Genomic DNA, 13,677 nt, shown 5'->3' on the forward strand with positions numbered 1-13,677 from the left:
CTTGGCGGGAGGTGCCAGCCACGGGCAGTCCTACGCACTAGCCCTTGGACAGTAAGGGTGGGAATTCGGCGGCGACACACACGGGGCATTTTAGATTCCTCCAATTTGTGTGTGCGCACGCGGTTCGTTTGGTTTGTGGTTTGTTTGTGGTTTTTTTTTTTTTTTTCCCTTGTGAACAGCAAAAAAATATTCTTTAGAAAACCGTATTTGCCCAAAGTGGATGCGCTAGTGCTCGTGGCTCTGCCGGCCGGCCGAGTCAGTAAGCGAAGCCCTCCGCGTAGGGAAGGCTGCTGCAGGGATCCATCTCCAGGAGGTACGCCGGGCTGTCCTCGAAGTGCGTCAGCGGCACCGTCTCCTCCTCGGGCACCGGGCAGTCGGGCTCCGTCTTCAAGAAGGGGCGTTGGTTGTCGGGGTAGGCCATGGAAAAGAGGGCGTCGGGGTCGCAGACGAACTTATAGACGTACCGCTCGCCGGCCACCTGCGAGGAAGAGGAGGAGGAGGGCATGAGAGGTGCCCCTCACCTTCCCCCCCAGGGAACAGCAAGCGCGGCACGACCGACGCTGGACCTGGTCCCCCTCCCGCTGCGCCCCAGGACGCCAGGGTGACAGCGGGGGACAGTCACACCCTCCACCCACCCCTCCCTGGCAGCGCGGTCACTCGCCTTCTGCATGATGCCCTTCTCGTAGTAGTAGCGCAGGGAGCGGCTGAGCTTGTCGTAGTTCATGGCTGGCCGGTTCTTCTGGATGCCCCAGCGCCGCGCTACCTGGGGTGGTGGGGGGAGAAAGTCAGCAGCCGTGAGGGCTCCAGCCGGGGTTTGGATGCGATCGCAACTGAAACGCGGGGCAGGGGCTCGGTTCTGGGGGCTGGAGCAGCCGGGGGCGAAAGCGTCACCGTGGTCCCGGAGCAGCTCCCCGCCTGCTGCGATAAAACGCTCCAGCTCCGAGCGCCGGCTGCCGCGCCGCCGCCGCCACCGCCAACCCGAGGGCCGAATCAAAAGATGTTTGATTAGGGGAGTCTGCCAAAAAAGCCGCTTCAAAAAACCACAATTTCCATGCACGGCATAAGAGATATTATGGGTAATTACCCACAATGCGCAGCTCGGTGCTACAGCTGCTTTCAATTATTGCCGAAACAGCTTCTTCCTCTGTGTCACCCTCCTGCAGAGCCGCGCGGCTCCGGAACAGCACCGTGCCGGCACGGAGCCGCCGCTCAGGGCGAAGCGGTTTGGGACAGAGGGAGCCGTGGCTGAGCAACGGGTCTCAGCAAGACCGGGCACAGAGGCAACGCCACCGTGACCGGTGACTGCCGGCGGCTCTGGGAGCAGAGCGTGTGCCGTGCCGAGAGGCAGCGGAGGAGATTAAAGGCAAATTTCTATGGCTGCTTAGCGCAGACGGGCAGCTGGCTTTTCCCTCTTACCCTCAAAAGCTACCCGGAGAGTAAAGACACGTGTCTCGCTTCAAGTTCAGGCGTAAACTGCTGCGTTGCATGGGAAGAATCCGGTCCCCCCCGCCCCAGGCTCACCCTGCGGCCGTTCCCGGGCTGCGGCCCCGGCTCTGGCACCCCGGGCGCTGGGCCAGGACCCCCCTCTCCCTTACCTCCTCAGGCTCGATCAGCTTGAACTCCATGCCCCGGCCGGTCCAGGCGATGAAGTGAGCGTTGGCGGGATCGTCCAGGAGGGTGACCAGGAACTGCCAAAGCTGCAGGGACCCGCGCCGCTGGTAGGGAGGGCCCTCACGGTACAGGGTGGGCTCCTGCTTCACTTTACCTGCCCACACCAAAACACGGCCGGTTAAACACCCCGGCTCTGCCCCTCTCCTGGGCTGTGCCACCCGGCAGGGGACAAGGTACAGCGACACCGGGCTCGCCCCTGGGCCAGGACCCCCAGCGCAGGATCAGGCCCCAGGGCTGGACTGGGGAGAGGTGCTGGGGATGGCGCTGCAGGCAGGCGAGGCTCCGGGCGGGTGGCAGAGACGGGGAGGGAGCACGGCGGTGCCGCTGAGCAGCCGCAGGGGATGATGCTCAGTTCTCAAGAGCACCGTGCAGGCACAGCTTGGCCTTAAAAGCCGGCCGCTGCAGAGCCCAGCCCCGAATCTCCCTCCATGAGCCCCCGTCACCCCCCCGCCCTCCTCCAGGGTCGGATTCTTACCCTCCAGCCTCTCCGGTACCACGCACGTGTCATCAAAATACAATCGTGTGTCCTTTTCATAGGAAAATCCTAGGGGGAAAAAGACCCTCGGTAAGCACAGGGCGGCTCCACCACGCCGGCCGGACCCCAAAAAACCCCTGGCTTAGCCCAATCCGGCACCAAGACCCCGAGCCCCAGCGCTTGGGAACCACCCCGTCCCCCGTTATTTCGCTGGCATCGCACCGGCTTGCCGGCTGAGCGCCACGCAGCTCTGTCCCCCGCCTCACCCCGGGGAGCTGGGGGACCCAAAACCCTCTTAGCAGCTACATCGGGCATGTTATCCCAGATTATACAGCGCGGCACGCTCGCCGGGGCTGGCGGCTGCGCGGCACAGGCCCTATGTTTTAGCGGCGGTGCTGGCGCTGCTCGCATGCGGGCTCGCGCGGGCGTTTTTGGGGTGCCCGGCAGCTCTGCCAGCTGTGACGGGAGGGATGGGATGGGACACACCGGGGATGCCGGGGATGCAAGAGGAGGCTTGGGGTGCACTCACCGTCATGGCTGCTGGGGAAGACGCCCCCCCGCAGGTACGAGGACTGGCAGTTAGGCACTTCTGCGGGGGAGACGAAAGCGGGGTTAAGGACGTACGTCCCGCGGGTCCCACCCAGCGCTCGGCAGCACCTTCCTCCCCACCCCGAGCACGTCCTGCACCCAAGCCCGGGCGTCTCTCGTCTCTCCCCTCCCAACGCACCCTGGGCCGCTGCACCCACCCGCAGCCCCCACACCCAGAAAACCAGTACAATTTGGGGATGGGGGGCACTGGAAGGAGTGCGGGGAGCAAGGTCTAAGTCCGCTCGGGTTTTCACCACGTTATTCGGGCCCCGTTGGAAGGGAGGCATCGCCGCGCCTCCCCTGCCATCTGCTCGGCCATGCCACCCTCCATCCCGAGGTCGGGGTATTTTTAGTTCCTAAGGCGATTAGAGGATTTTTCCGTGATGCTGGTGGGGTCCAGAAGCCAGAAATCACAGCTGGCCCCAGGTCAGGGCTGCGGGGGGACCCGCCGGGTGCCGCAGGGCACCCCAGCCCACGGCTACGGCACAGACCACGCTGTGCAGCCTCTGGTGAACGCCTGCTCCATCCCCTCCCGCTTTAGAAAAGGAAAGAGAGGGAGGAAAAAAAAAATAGCAAAAAAAAAAAAAAAGAGATCATCTACCACTGCAGGAGAAGCAGCAGCCGGCACCGGGCAGCCCCGGCGTGGCACGGCACCCGCTGCCCGAGGCTCAACCCTGTGCCCGCCGCGCTGCCGCCCGCGAGCCGCGGACGGCGGAGATGGCTCAGCTCCCCTGGGTGCCGCTGGCGTAACCCGGGCTCCCCGCCGAGTGCTGGCACCCAGCTGCCCCCTCCGACTGGCACCCACCTGAGTCGATGCAGTAGTCCCGGGGCTCCTGCTTGATGCCCATGGGGGGCTGGAAGCTGTGGCCGGGGGGGCCGGGCAGGCCGGGGCCGCCGTGCTCGTAGAGCGGGTCGTGGTACTCCTGCTTGAATCCCTGAGGAGGGCGGGGGGCGGCGGGGCCGAGGGGCTCCGACAGCTGCCGGTGGTAGACGGGGCGGCTGTCCCCCGGGACCCCGGGCTGCGGCGGGAAGGGGTGGCAGGGCTCCGACAGCTGCCTCTGAAACCTGGGGAGAGAAGGACGCGGCGTTACCGAGGGGTAGCGGGGTCAGCCACGCCGGCACGCCGCCGGCTCCCCTCCCTCCCAGAGCGGGACCCCGTGCCGGCTCGGTGCCCTCAGCCCGGGGTGGTTTGGGTGGCGTTGTGTTGGGTCGGTTCCTCAGGAGCGTGGCCACCCTGAGGACTCGTCCCGCGGGGCGCCGGGGAGCCCTGTCCCCCTCCGAGCGCTGGGGACGCCCCGCCGGGGGAGCGGGACAGCGCGCGGGCCACCTCTGCGGAGCACCGCTGGCATTGGGTGAGGGCAGCCCTGAGCTGCAGCGGGGCTGACTGGGTGAGAGCGAGAAAGGGAAACAAACAAAAAAAAAAATAAAAAACCCCCCAGCCCACAACAGTAAAATCTCTGTAAACCAGTAAAATCTGCCCCCCGGGGTGGGGGGCAGAGGTGCGGGGCCCCGGGGATGCTGCCCTCGGGCCGGTGCTTACGCAAAACCAAATCCAAAACCAAATCCACTCCGCAGCCCCGGCTGGCCGCTAATCCGCCTGCGCGGCTGGGATTAAACCTTGAACTCGGGCGGTGGGGAACACTATTTTCGGCTCCAGGGTGCCGCCGCTGCCGGCTCGAGCCCCAGCAGGGTCTCCGCTGGCTGTGACGGATGAGGGACCATCTCGAGGGGGTGCCACCGCCGCATCCCCTCGCCCTCCAGCACCTTGAAAGGCTATCTCCGCGCCCGGCTCCTCTCCTGCGCCATTTGGCTTTGTAACCGGAGCCCTCCCAGCTGCCGGGCTGGGATTACTCCATTTCCGAGCCGCGTCCCTCTGCCCTTCCTGAGTGAAACCCAAGCCCCGAGCTGGCACGGCACTTCTCGAGGGGTCGCGGCCAGCCCCCCGCATAGCTCGAAGGTCGCCCGGAGCCCAGCCCCGCTTTGGCGGAGAGGGATGCTCGCCCGCTGCGGGCACATCCCGAGGGTTTCCGCGGCATCGCAGCGCGGCCTTTGCCGGGCTGCCACGTCCGGCCCCGTGCCCAAAGGGGACGCCGTGCTGCTGGCGGCACGGCAGCCATCGCCGCGGCAAAGGGCATCCCGGAGGCCACAAGCAAAGCTGGCGGTCGAGTGTGACCTGCGCCATGCCGCCTACCGATAGCGCGGCAAACCTGGGGCGAGAGAGGGGACCGGCAACGCCTTCAGGGCCGTGGGGATGACGGGGGACAAAGCCACAGCTTGAGGAGAAGCGGGGAGCAGGGTCTCTCCCTCCACAGCCCCGAAATCACGGGGATACCGCGTGATGCACGGGGGAGCTGAGGACCGACCCTCAGCCCGGGGGTGCTCGGGGGCAGGATGGGGACGCCTGCAGCCCCCCGGCCTGGCAGGGCTCAGCTTGGACGGCAGAAAGCTGCAGCGGGTGGGAGAGAGGAGAGCGGGAGCCCTGACGCAGCACCACCGCCCGCCGCTGCGGGGACAGACGCAGGCGGCAGTATTCTGCCTCCTTCGCCTTTCCCGAGGAGGGGCGAAGGGTCTGCCCGGCGTCTCCGGGGCTGGGAGGAGGAGCAGGTCTCCGCTCGCAGGGGAGAAAGAGCCACGGGATCCCAGCGGGAAGCAGCTGGTTTTGCCGCTCTGGCTTCCACAGGCCCCCAGGCAGCAACGTCTGGCCCGGAGTCCACGACTGCAGCGATGGGACGGGCATCCCCCTTCCCTCCCCCCAGCGTGAAGCCACCCATCCGTCCCACGAGAGCCAAAGTCCCCATAAACACCCGCAAAACCCCGGCGTTCGCTTGTGGGGGGGAAGCCTTACCTGTGCTCTGCAGGGTATTGGTTTTCAGACATCATCTTTGGCATGTGCATGGGCGGGTGAGGCGGCCGCGGCACGGCGAAGGTCTGCTGCCTCTGCTCCTGCAGCGGGTGGGGGGCCGGGGCCGCCCCATGGCTGGCTGCCTGCACGGCCGGGGCCGGCGGCGGCAGCGCCGATCCCTGGTGCGCAGGAGACACCGGCGTGGCGGGCGGCGTTAATGGCTTGAACCCGGCTGGGGGCTTCCTGTCGTAGGCACTGCGGAGGGGAGAGGGGCCGGGGGCCCGACGGCGACGCTAACGAGGATACCTCCGTCCGGCGGAGGCCGACGAGCGAGACGAGTCCCCGCGCCGCCACCCGAGGGGTCTGCGGGCAGCGGCCGCCCCCCGCCCCGCGCTACCTACCAGCAGTTGTAGAGGCACTTGTCCCCGTAGCCGGCGCAGGGAGCCTGCTCATGGCTGCAGGACGACAGCTCCGAGGAAGGGCTGTGCAGCTCTCGCTTGATCTTTGCCGGCGGCGGGGCGTGCAGGACCACTGCGGCGAGACAGAGGAGGGTACGGCCTCACCCACGCGGGAGAAGGCAACGGGAGACATCACCCCTGGGGAGCACCCCCTTGGGTGCTCTTTGCTCGGGAATCGGGTGCCGAATTACCCCCACCCCGGGAGCGTCAGGCAACCAAACCACGGCGGGACGGTGCCCCGGCAGCCCCGGCCGTGCCGCTGGACGGAGCCGGGGTGGCAGGGCTGACTTCCGCAGGGGAGGGCAGAGCTGCCAGAGGCTGGGACATCGCTCACGGAGGGGGAACCGTTCCCCGCTGGGGTCTGAGAGGGGAATGGCACAGGACGAGGGCTGTGACCGAGGGGAACAAGCAGCTTGACAACAGCCGCCGATGAGCCAAGCACCCCGGCCGGGCCAAAAGCCGCTCGGCGAGGGGAGACGAGCCCGGACACCGCAGGTAGCGGCCGCCTGCCCGAGCTGCGGGGCGAGGAACAAGGGGACTTGACAGCGTGGAGCTCCGAGAGCTTGTAAGCAGGACACAGCGACCCGCTCGCCCTCGTAGGGGCACACCCGGCTCCCAAATAGCTGGCCGGAGAGTCGGCAAGCGGCTAAACGGGATCCGCCTTCCCCCAGCCGAAGTGCTCCAAGGGGACCCAGTCCCACAAATAGATGAGTTCAAGCGGCAAACGCCCCTTTAAACCCAAATCCTTACCAGCCCCCCAAGCCCACTCGCTATATATAATTTTAAACCGAGTAATAGACGCTTAACCTAATTAATTTCTAAAAGCAGGCGCTCTAGGAAAGGGAAAGCGCCCGAGAGATCTTTACCTAAATAGTGCCTGCAGAAGAGAGCCAAGACTAATCGGAAGCGGAGTATTAGCTTCATGCAAAAATCTAAACACAGCCCAGCTACGGCAGAGAGGAGCAAATAGCTCCAGGACAACTGTTCACAGCTTGCCAGGTAATTAGCTGCTCCCCTAATTTGTCAAACCCTTTAAAGAGCTGCTGACTCCCCCCTCGAACCCCCCTCCCCGCAACGGCCGGCGGCACAGCTGGTACCAAGGGCATAAACCCCCCCCCCGCTCCAAGGAGGATTTGAAACACGAAGCCCAGCGCTGAGCCAGCGCAGCCCCCCGCACGCCTTCCACCCGCTCCCAAGCCGGATTTATCCCTCCGCCTTCCCCCCCCCCAAGCAAGGTTTTGCCGCTCTCAGCATTTCTAGCCTTAACGGGGGGCCGGCGCGGCGGCAAAGCCCGGGCGCCCCGGGAGAAAGCGAAGGGGAACTGGCTTTGGAAGGGCTCCAGCTGCCTATCGCGGGCATGTTTCTGCCTAACAAGCTCCGTGTTGTTGGAACGGGTTGTTTTTCCGCCAGCCGTACAATGGGGTCTGGTTATTCATTGAAGGGAAAAAAAAAAAAAATAAAAAAATAAAGTCTCCGAGCGGGCACCACCCTCCATTCACAATTCGGAGCGCTCCATTCATGTGGCCTGGGGAAAAAAAAAAAAAAAAAGGGAAAAAAAAAAAAAAGAAAGAAAAGAAAAATTTCCCCAGAGCTTAGCGCTGCCATTCAAGAAAAGGGAAACGAGCCTTCAGATCCTAACAGAGACCAGCTGGCCGAGCCCCGACTTTCTGCAACGTTTGGATTCCTTACACAAACACCGCGGGGCCGGCCGGCGCTGCTCGGCAAGACGCGCTCTTGCCGCCAAGCTCACGGCCGGTCGGGGGCGGCGAGGCCGGAGGGCCCGGTGGTGGGAGCCGAGGGGGGCACGGAGGTTGGTTGGGGGGGGACGGAGCTGGTTTTGGGTCCCCGGCGGCGAGCGGCCGGGCAGGGACCGGGGAAGGGGGTGCCCTGCCCCAGCGGCCGACGTCTCAAAGGCGCGGTGGGTGCGCGAGCGCTTTTAACCTTTCCGGTCCTGCACTCACCACTGTAATTAAAAGCTAAAAAAAAAATAAAAATATATAGAAATAGGCAGAGGGAGCGGCTTAACTATAGAGGGGGCCGGAGAACACGCCTCGGCACACCCGCGCCGGGACTGAGCCACGGGAGCGGCGAGAGCACCCATGGGTGCCTCACGGCCCCTCTCTGGGCTGCTTCAGCCCCTGGGGATGGACGGACCCCGGGGAGACCGGGCAAGGGGACCGGCCAGGCATGCCGCTGCTGCTGCGCCCGGCCAGCAAGGCGGCACAACTGGGAGGGGAAAATGGGGGTGTACCCCCCCCAGCGCCGTACCGCCAGCCAAGCCGGAGATGCCCCAAACATCAGCCGTCAGCCATGAGGTCTCCCATGGGGAAAGGTGACCCCCCAAAGCCATTCGGGGCCTTGAATGGTGGGTGAATCCCTCGGTAGGGAACAGGGCGGGTTGTTCCCACCCATCAGCGGGATGGGACCTGGAAGAGGCCAAGCGCCGGGACCAAACCCGCTGGTGGCATCCGCCGCCCAAGCCGCGGGGAAGGCGACCAAACCACGGCTTCCAGCCCGGCCACCGGCTGGGGACCTTGGCACCCGCTCAAGCCGTCACCTGGGAGCCGAGCTCCGCGCCTGCCCCTCCATCCCCCCGGCGTTACAGGACGCGCCCAAGGTCACGCCAGGAGAGGAGCCAGAAATAGAAGCCGGGCTCCTGCTTTCCTTTGTTTAAACAACCCTTCCTCAAAAACAAACCTCCCGCTTTCATTTCGGCGTGTAAGAAACCCCGCTCCGTGCCCTGCCCGGGGCTTTAGCCACACGCCGCCCATGCCAGGGCCCTCAAGTCCCCTGGGAGCAAATCCCTGCAAAACGTGGTGCCTGATCTCCCCAGCACGACCCCGTCGCTCCTCAGTTATTAAAACAACCCATCGAGATATAACATCGTACACACACCCTTCTCCCCGGCACCGCGCCGCCGGCAAGCCCACACCTACGGCCGGCCAGGGACGCGGCGCGGCGAGCTCTGCCGGAGTCACCCACGGCCTCCTCGCCGCGCCGGGAGAATCTGCCGCTTCTCCGGGTAACTGATAAGCGCCGAATCAGGCCTCACGCCGCTCGGTCCAGGGCGCCGAGAACAACGCGTCCCTTATTCGGAGGAGCCCTTGCTTTCCCCATCCCTAAGCAGGTTTTCCTCCCCGGCGCAGCGACCCGGCGCGTTACGGCACTTTGCTGCCAAACCCCAACTTTAAACCCGCGTCTGCCCTCGGCTACGGAATCAGGAACGGCCGAGCTGCCATGCGATGGAGGGTTGGTTTTTTTTTTTAGCGAGGCGTGAACGACGCTGTAGTTCGGAGCATCTCGGAGCCTCGATACGGCACACGTGGCGGCGTTCCCTGCGGCAAGGGGGGGGTCAGAACTAAGCCTGGTTTGTCCCTTTTTGCTGCCGTGCCGAGGACGCTTGGCGCTGGGAACGCCAAGGCTGCGGAATGGGAGATGGAGTCGGTTCGCTCTGGATAAAAGAGGGCGGCAGCTTCCTCAGGGAAAAGACACGGAGCTACACAACTGCGGGAATCGAGGCCAACGCAGACCCACAAACATGCGTACGGACTAGGGAAAGATTTACCTTCCCCCGGGAGCTAGCGGGCACCGAAGCCCGAGGTGACCCCCAGGCCAAGAAAGGAGCACGTCCCCGCGAGCGAAACGCGGGCGCAGGGAGGAGGCTGCACCAGATTTGTTCCTCTCCTCCTTCCTATGCCGCACGTGGTTCAAAACCGGAGGGAAAGGAGAAGACGGGGCCAGAACGCTGTAAGCTAGAGACTCGCTCGTCTTTAAACTCTCTCCAGTGCCGGTACGGAAAAGCCGGGCTCCCTGTTCCCCTCCCAGCGCGGTCCTAGCCGCCCGCCCGGCCGGCACAGCCCTCCGCATGATGGCGAGGGAAACCTTTGCGTTCTCTCCCCGGGCAAGTTAAGGAAGGTTATTATAGCCGGGAGTCACGCAGGGAGATCCCCTTTCAAGCGACAAAGTCGTTTCAACGCCGGGTCTGCAGAGGCCAAGCAGGTCGGGAGAACATTTTAACAGTCTCGACCGAGCACCTCTTTTTTTTTTTTTTTCCTCCTTTTCTTTCCCTGCATCGCCCAGAAAAGTTTGTCTCTCCCTCTCCGAGCTCTTCAGGTTACAAGGAAACAAGAGACTGCCAAAAGGCACTGGAAACAGCTTCAGCTCTACGAGCCGCCCTCCCACGCACGCTGCAGTTTCTACCGCTCCGAGCAAGAGCTGCCGGGCTGCGCTGGGATGTCAACAGCCAGTTGCGTTTTTGACTCCGGGCTCGCCTTTTATCTCAGGGGAGACAAGAGGGAGGGGGGAGAAAGAAAAAAAAAAAAAAAGCGCGCAGCTGAAACTCGGGCTGTCTGGAACAGTTTAATGGCAAGCTTCCCACTCAGAAGTAATCAAAGAGCAATAATTAACGTGCGTTTACTGTAGGAGAAGATACCCTTGCTGCATGCTGTGACAAAGCTGGAATGAACAAATCTGTTCGACTGCAGGCTAAATTTGATTTCCTCCTAAGTTCCGTAGCCGTCTGGCTCAGCGGCAAAAAACCCGGCCGCCAACACCAAGCTACTACTTCTCTCTGCCAGGTAACGACTCAAAAAGATCCCCATGCCCCCTCCCTTCCCCGCCAAGGCCAGGAGAACCAGCGCCACGTGCCATTAACCGGCCCCTGCCCTCGCCGCTACACCCCGGCCACCAACCACGGCTCACAACCGACTCTCTTATGCGATTCAAGAGGGACTTGCGTTTTCACCGGCCTCCTTTTAAAGGCGCTTGCTTTTTGCCAGCGATTAACGCTGCTTAAAGCGGCTCAAGTTTCACCGCGCTCGGGTCCGCTCTCGCCAAGAGCGCCGGGCCAGGACTGTAAAAAAGCTCCAGAAACTGCAGAGATTGCGGCTAACCGAGGAGCCCGGCACGGGCTCTCGCGGCCACTTGAAAAGGCAAAGGAGGGTTTAGAAGCAAATCAAGGCTACTACGAACAAGTACAGCGAGTCTCGGGGGAGCCCAGAGATCAGTTAAGAGAGATTTCCGTGCCTTCGGCTATCATTTTCCCCATTTCCAAGAGACAGGACGCTGCAAGTTTCCTCTCGCTGACCCCAAGGCGCGTGCGCTTTCTCCCCAAAGTCCACAATTTCATGGTTTCGACCCCAGCAACAACCGCTTTCCCAAGAAAGCGGCTCCAAACCCAGCGTGAGTTTTCACCCAGGCACCCAAACATTTCCCACCTCCCCGGAGAAGGGAAACCCAGGACAATCACTTACAGTTGTCAGACTGGAAATCTGGGACAAATTGTTCGTCATCGGGGACCTGAGCTAAAAAAAAAAAAAAACATACAACACAACAAAAAGGTGGTTTTATGGCATTTTCGGGTCTCGGAGAAACGCTCGGGGGGAGATTTGACATGGGAAAAGGCGGAGGTAAAGACTTGCCTTCAGCTAGCCAGGCCTCTTGGAGCTGGCTGAGATCCTGGAAGAGCTCTGGAACAGAGTGAAAAGCTTTATGCGCTCCACAGAAGAATAAATCAAACCGCCGTTATTCGCAGGATTATTTCTAGCCCCACAAAGGCGAGGAGAGCGCTCTCGCGGGGCCGCGGCGAGGCCACGGCTGCCCTGGGCAGCCCTACCTACCTTCCGAGTCGTGGGCCAGGTCGGTTTCCAAAAATTTCCTTTTCCTATCGGATCCCGGCCGGCCTCGACCCTCCTCTGCGCAGGACTTCTGCGAGGAGCGGGGCGAGAGAGGTTGGGGAGGGTGACGGTCCCCCAAGGACGGGGTGGCCCCCGAAAATGGGGTGGCCCCTGAAAATGGGGTGGCCCAACAGGGAGCGGGGAAGGATGGGGTGGGGGGAAAACTTACCCCGGGGCCCATGAAGGGAACCTGCTGGTCGTAGAAGCCGTCCATGGTGGGGGGAGGCGGGCAGTGCCCCCGACCCGCTCAGCATCGACACCGGCGCGGGAATGGGGTGCGGGGGGGGGGGGGGGGGGGGGGGCCCGCCCGGGCTCCGGCAGGTGCGTGGCTACGGGGGAAGGAGGTGGGGGGGTCAGGATCAGGCCCCAACCCTGCCACCCCCGGGGGCCGGCTCGGTGCGGGGCCGCCGTGCCTCCCCGGGGAAGCGACCCGTTATGCTCTGTGGTGGGTGGCAGCCCCCCGCTTTGTGATGTCACTTAATTTCTATAGAAACGGCCGTGACATCACGCGTCGGGGGAGCGGGGGGAGGCAGGGCAGGGCAGACCGGAGCCGCTCACGCCTGACCTGGCCGCCTCCCCCCGCCGGTGCTCGGCGCTGCAGGGCCCGTTCCCACGCCGCCCCGCGCGCCCCATTCATAAACTCCGCCCCTCCCTCCCCTTCCCCCGCGCGCGCGCTCCCGCGCTCCCCCCCCCCCCCCCCCCCCGCGCCATTCACACCGCGCGGCCCGCGCCATTCATAAACACCCCCCCCCCCCCCTCCCCGCACCGCCAGGCCCCGCGTACCCGGCCGCGGGCTCACGCTCGGGCCCAGCCGCAGCGGAGCGAGCCGGGACCGGGGAAGGAGCGGCGCCGCTCCGCGCCGGGGCACCGCGCTACCGCTCTGCGCCGGCCCGCAGCCCCCGAACCAGCGGCCTCCGCCGCGCCCCGCCCCGCGCCGCTTGTTTACCCTGGGCGCTAACCAATGAGAAGCCGTCTCTCGGGTGCTCGCGGCGTTTGATTGGTTGGAGCGCCTCTGAGAGCCCGCCCGCGCGCCGCTCCGTCGAGCACCATTGAGGCCGGCTGGGTGGGAGGGGGCGGCGGCAGCCAATGGGCGCGGCGGGATTTGCATGGCTCCGCCGAGAACGTTTTTCATTCATAAAAAAATAGAAGGGGGAAGAGGTTGGCGGGTGGGGCTGAGGCCGCGCAGGATTTAAAGGGGCCGCCGCCCTCTCCGGGAGGGGGGTGGGGGAGGGCTCACGGGAGGTCTATGGGGGGTTAATGGGACAGCCGAGGGGGGGACCGCAGCCGGATCGCGGGGGGGGGACGTGCTCCCCGCACTCCATGCCCAAGAACCTGGCGCACAGCGAGCGCTGCGGCCGGGGTGGACCTCGGGCCTCGCGTATCGTGGGGTCCCCTCTGTGCACGCCATGGGGTCCCCGCTGCTGTCTGGGGAGGCGGTTTCGCACCAGCAGGATGGTGTGACACACGAGCCCGGGGTTAACCCATGCCCGAGGGGCGGCTTTGGCATCCTCTCACCCGCAGGCACCCTGGAGCCGCGTCTGCCTTCGGGAAGGGCTCCTTGGATGAGGCCGTAGGAAAAATAATTCCCACTTGCGGGGGCTTTGGGGCTGCCCCGGCCACAGATCCCCTCGAGCAGGTTCGCAGACACAAGCCCTTGCAGGACTGCAAATGGCTCGGAGGATTGGCAATGACCCCCCCCGCCCCACCCCGGCAGTGCTCTGCCAAGTGCCTCAGTTTCCCCATCTGTAACTGAAGGTGGTGAGACCCCGTCACGGAGACCTGCCAGTGGCCGCTTGCGGCGGACGCGGCAGCGTGCACAGGAGAAACGAACCGTGCGGAGGCCTCACGTTGTTGCGGAGTGAGACTAGGAAATTATCGCCGGAGAAGGGAAAAACAAAGGATAGTGCTGAGTTAGATACCGCTCTTCTTAGCTCGGGAAGGAGAGGAGCCCAGGAGCTCCCAGGAAGA

The 13,677-nt window shown here is 64.2% G+C and overlaps 1 protein-coding gene across 2 annotated transcripts; it reads right to left on the reverse strand.

Annotated features, from left to right (window-relative positions):
- Positions 1-229: 229 nt before the first annotated feature.
- On the reverse strand, positions 230-11,923 carry ETV5 (ETS variant transcription factor 5). 2 transcript variants are annotated; one of them, XM_059822681.1, is made up of 12 exons: positions 11,879-11,923; positions 11,653-11,740; positions 11,455-11,502; positions 11,287-11,337; positions 5,978-6,107; positions 5,580-5,831; positions 3,540-3,799; positions 2,676-2,735; positions 2,147-2,215; positions 1,596-1,765; positions 662-763; positions 230-478 (listed from the first exon to the last, which is right to left on the reverse strand). In XM_059822681.1, the coding sequence occupies exons 1-12, from the start codon at positions 11,921-11,923 to the stop codon at positions 257-259; spliced, it is 1,497 nt and encodes a 498-aa protein (XP_059678664.1). In that variant the 3' UTR covers positions 230-256. The 2 variants fall into 2 exon arrangements, with proteins under 2 accessions (XP_059678664.1, XP_059678663.1); XM_059822680.1 differs by having other exon boundaries at positions 2,123-2,215.
- Positions 11,924-13,677: the final 1,754 nt, after the last annotated feature.

Source organism: Gavia stellata, chromosome 11, assembly GCF_030936135.1.
Source record: "Gavia stellata isolate bGavSte3 chromosome 11, bGavSte3.hap2, whole genome shotgun sequence".
NCBI lineage: Eukaryota > Metazoa > Chordata > Aves > Gaviiformes > Gaviidae > Gavia > Gavia stellata.